At 47.8% G+C, this 4040-nt stretch overlaps 1 protein-coding gene across 1 annotated transcript; it reads left to right on the forward strand.

The window, feature by feature from the left end:
• The first annotated feature begins 2686 nt into the window (after window positions 1-2686).
• On the forward strand, window positions 2687-3622 carry LOC134568630 (heat shock protein 30C-like). The gene has a single exon (XM_063427278.1). The coding sequence runs from the start codon at window positions 2900-2902 to the stop codon at window positions 3557-3559; it is 660 nt and encodes a 219-aa protein (XP_063283348.1). The 5' UTR covers window positions 2687-2899; the 3' UTR covers window positions 3560-3622.
• Window positions 3623-4040: the final 418 nt, after the last annotated feature.

The raw sequence follows: 4040 nt of genomic DNA on the forward strand, positions 1-4040 counted from the left end.
CTCCCTGTCCACTGGAGATTCACAGCTAGCTAGAGGAAAACCAGGGTCACAAGGCGGTTCCTCCATGTCCATTGGAGTTTCATAGCTAGCTTGAGGGAAAACAGGGGTACAAGGAGGTTTACTGGAGGAGGGTTTGCGTTGTGACCTTATGGGGACTTGGTAGGAGTCCTTTTCTTTAGGTAACAGCGATTTGCGGTTAGATGGAGCAGGCTTGGGAGTAGCTTTCCTGGAGGTAGAGCTCTGAGAATCCATTGCGGACATAAATGACTCCCAACTGTCCAAGACAGTGCTTTTCTCCTGTAGCTTCCGGTATGCCCACTCCTTGATCCGTCCGACAAGTAAGTTGATGGCCGAACGGACCTTGACAAAGTCACTGTTGTAAGTTTTAGGCTTGAGAGCAAAAAGAAGTTCACAATCCAGTCTGAATGCTGTGAAGGAGGAACGGGAACCATCAAAGCGGTCAGGCATCACAACAAACGGTTCTGGAAAATCAGGTTCTGGAACTGGGCGTACTGTGCCTTTAAGAGATAAAAGTTCTTGCTGCAGTTCCGAAACAGTCTGGGTCAGGCTGGACACTTGCTGAGCAAGGGAGGTGAGCATTATCTCTGTGGACTCCATAACGGTCAGTTCAATCTGTCAGGCTTACCTTGCTGGGAGTCCAACATGCAGAGATAAAAGCTCACCCTTGCAATTAGACACAGGCCGAGGTGGTCAAGGTAGAACTCACCTGGCCTGTGAATCTGTGCACGGGGGCTGTGCAGGTGAATGCTTGTAGTCGCAGTACAGACAAGGAAATCCAGGAGAATAGTCGTAGGTAAGCCAATGGTCAGAGGGTGCCGGAAATCAGGGGATACGAGTAACAAGCCAAGGTCAAAGGATGCCAGAATTCAGGAGATACGAGTCACAAGCCAAGGTCAGGAGAATACTTAGAACACGGAGTAGCAACTCTCTAACCAGAGTCATTGAACTGACACTGCCCTTAGGGAGGAGCAGTGTCTTATACCTTGATGATTAGTATATCAGGTTCAGCTGGAGAGTGATCGACAGGTCTGAGCCAGGTGAAGTCCAGCCCCTTAGTGCTGCAGGCAATACAAGATAAAACAGGAGTTATCCCAAGTCCTGAAATGGCTCAGAGGTTAAAGAGCAGGTTCAGAACTGCCAAGTATACAGGTTCAAATCCCTCTTCGGGCAATAAAGGGGCGACCTCGTCTGGCAGTCTGGAGGTCTCGCTGTGAATCCTGACAGGTAGTCCGGCCATTCCCTAAGGAATTTCAGCACCATATCCACCTGCCAGAGGCGTGAATACTTGGGTGCTGGGGGTCTTGTTAATTTGGCACCCCGCAGTAGCCGACAAACCAGTGGATCTTGATCTACTGGTCTGCCTTGTACCGGAAAGTGTGCCGCCGATATGGCAGATCTGATCACATTGAGGGACACTCCAGGTCGACCAGGCGGAAATATAGCATTTCCTGGTGCCGGGAGCCCAAGAGTCCCATAGGAGGTCTTAGTTGATTGTGATAGGCCGTGGACTGACCAGGATCCCCTGAAATCGTCCAGGCCACTAGCACCAATTGTTCTTCCAGGACGAGGGAATGGGCTTCCCCTTGAGGTCCCAACAGAAGTAGAGGGAAGGTATGGAGTAGTAGGGGGTTTTCGTGAGACATCTCCAGGAGATCCGGGAACCACGGTTGGCTCTGCCAGAGGGGTGTTATGAGCAGGAGCGATATCTTGTGGGTGCGTGTGTATCGAAGCACCTTTGCTATCGTGGAGAACGGCTGGGCCATGTTTGCAGGGATTCATCCACCGCTTCGCAGTTCGGATCCGGAGGAAGAGCCAAAGATCGCTTTGCCAATCCAAGCTTGTTTGTGAAGTAACCACCATCGAAATTCCGTCCTCACTTCTGCTGACAGTGGGATCCAGTAGTCGTATGAGTGACCGGTGCGTAGGTATCTCGCCTTCAGTCGTTGCATGGCCCTGTAGTGTAGTGGGCCCGGGAATATCGCTTGTATGGAGAAGGAGAGGAGTCCCACAATCCGGGTGAGTATCCTGAGAGGAATCGTATCCAACCTTAGAGCGCGTCTGATATCTTTCCTTATAGAGGTGATCTTTGCAGTAGACAGACGCAAAACGCAGTTCTCCAAGTCGATGTCGAAACCGAGGAACTGGCCCGACTCTGAGGGAGAAGCGATCTTTGTCTGTGTACTACAAAACCCAAGGATTCCAGAAAGTAAATGACAAATTTTGTCTGCAATCGTAGCCTGGATTCGCAAAGGATCAGCAAGCCTACCATGTATACGAGACCTCCCTCCACCCATCCGCATACAGTCCCCTGAATATGTGAAGGCAGGTCCGCGAGGCGAGCGCGACACGGGCAGTCGTGGCGCCCGCGCATCACCAGGCAGTAAAAAAATTTAGAAATTAAAAGGGGGAGGCTGAGGGATAAAGTGTAAGGGACATGTATAAGGGAGCCAAGGTAGCAGATGTAGCAATATATATAAAGTAATGTGACAATTAAAAGACAGTGTAAAATAGGAGTATACCAGAGAGGTAAAAAACTCTGACCTGTTGTATGGCTGGAGCCAGTCTCCAGAACAGACACACACTTTGACCCCGCCCACTAGTGATGTCACCGTCCTAGTTAATGCTAGAAGCTGCTAGCACTGCCTCTGTTTACACCTCTTACAGAATCCACGCTGTACACAGCCCCTCCCCTTTATACCATATATGGAGAGCACCAGGAAATCTCAAGAACTCTCCAGTACTTTAACTAGTCAATATAAAAGCGAGCTGCAGCTCTGACTGCATTCAGTACTGAGAAGCAAGACAGCACAAACTGACAGACAGACAGATTGTCTACAGCCCAACTCTGACAAGAAGCTCCAGAGAAAATCCTGAGAAGATGTTTCCTATCAGCCTCTTCCAGCCCTCTCACACTCCTCTGTGTGTCTACAGAGAGCCTGCACTCACGCTCTGGCCAGCCACACGGCTCATCTTTGGGCAGCTGGAAGATGACATGCTGAGCATGAGGAACGAAATGGAGAGGAGAATGCAACGTGTGAACCAGGCTTATCGGCTCCTCTCTCAGGACATGGACATGACAAGGAGACTAGCACAGAGCAGGCAGACTGGGGACAGAAAGAGTGAGCAGGACTCTCCCAAAACTGACAAAGAGGGGAAGGAGCACTTTGAGCTCAGCCTGAATGTGAGTCCCTTCTCTCCTGGTGAACTGACTGTGAGAACTGCAGGAAGGAGACTGATTGTGACGGGAAAACATGACCAGAAAAGGGACACCGAGGATGGGAGCTACTTCCATGAATACAGAGAGTGGCAGAGAGAAGTTGAGCTCCCAGAAAATGTGAATCCTGAGGAAGTGCTGTGTTCCCTGTCTGAAGACGGACAGCTCCTTATTCAGGCTCCTCGTCTGGCACTGCCAGCTGCTAAAGAGAGACCCATCGCCATCACCATGAACTGGGCACCAGTAAATGGAGAGGAGATTCCTCCTGAGCCCCAGAACAGCAGTGTGAGCGGAGATCCAGAAAATGGAATAAATGCTTCCTGACGACTTTAAAGGACTGTTTTTACATCAATTTAGCTGTTATACTGCCTCCTGAACATATTTAATACGTGTTACATTCATGTTGTTTTAAAACCATTCTATTATTGTATTTTGTTACTTTTTAATAAATAGTTTTTTTCTTTCATATCTATATGTTATCTGAGAGTGTTTTGTTTAATGAACAATAACATTATACATGTTTTACAATAGAAATGTGTTCCATAATAAATATACATTTCCCACTATATTAATAATATGTCACTAATAGTAAGAAATGTGAATGTGCTTAATCTCTTAGATATCAATGGACAGCAAACAAATAAATGGCAGCACTCTACAAGAACCATAAAATAGTAAAGTGAATATTAAGGTGTAAAAGTGTAATTTGGGTAAATCACACATTACTCCATAAATGACTTGGACCGTTATTCCATGAACCCCAAACAAAGCAACTTTCAAACCTCAATAGATGGTTTCATTTCAG

Source organism: Pelobates fuscus, chromosome 7 (genome assembly GCF_036172605.1).
Source record: "Pelobates fuscus isolate aPelFus1 chromosome 7, aPelFus1.pri, whole genome shotgun sequence".
Classification (NCBI taxonomy): Eukaryota; Metazoa; Chordata; class Amphibia; order Anura; family Pelobatidae; genus Pelobates; species Pelobates fuscus.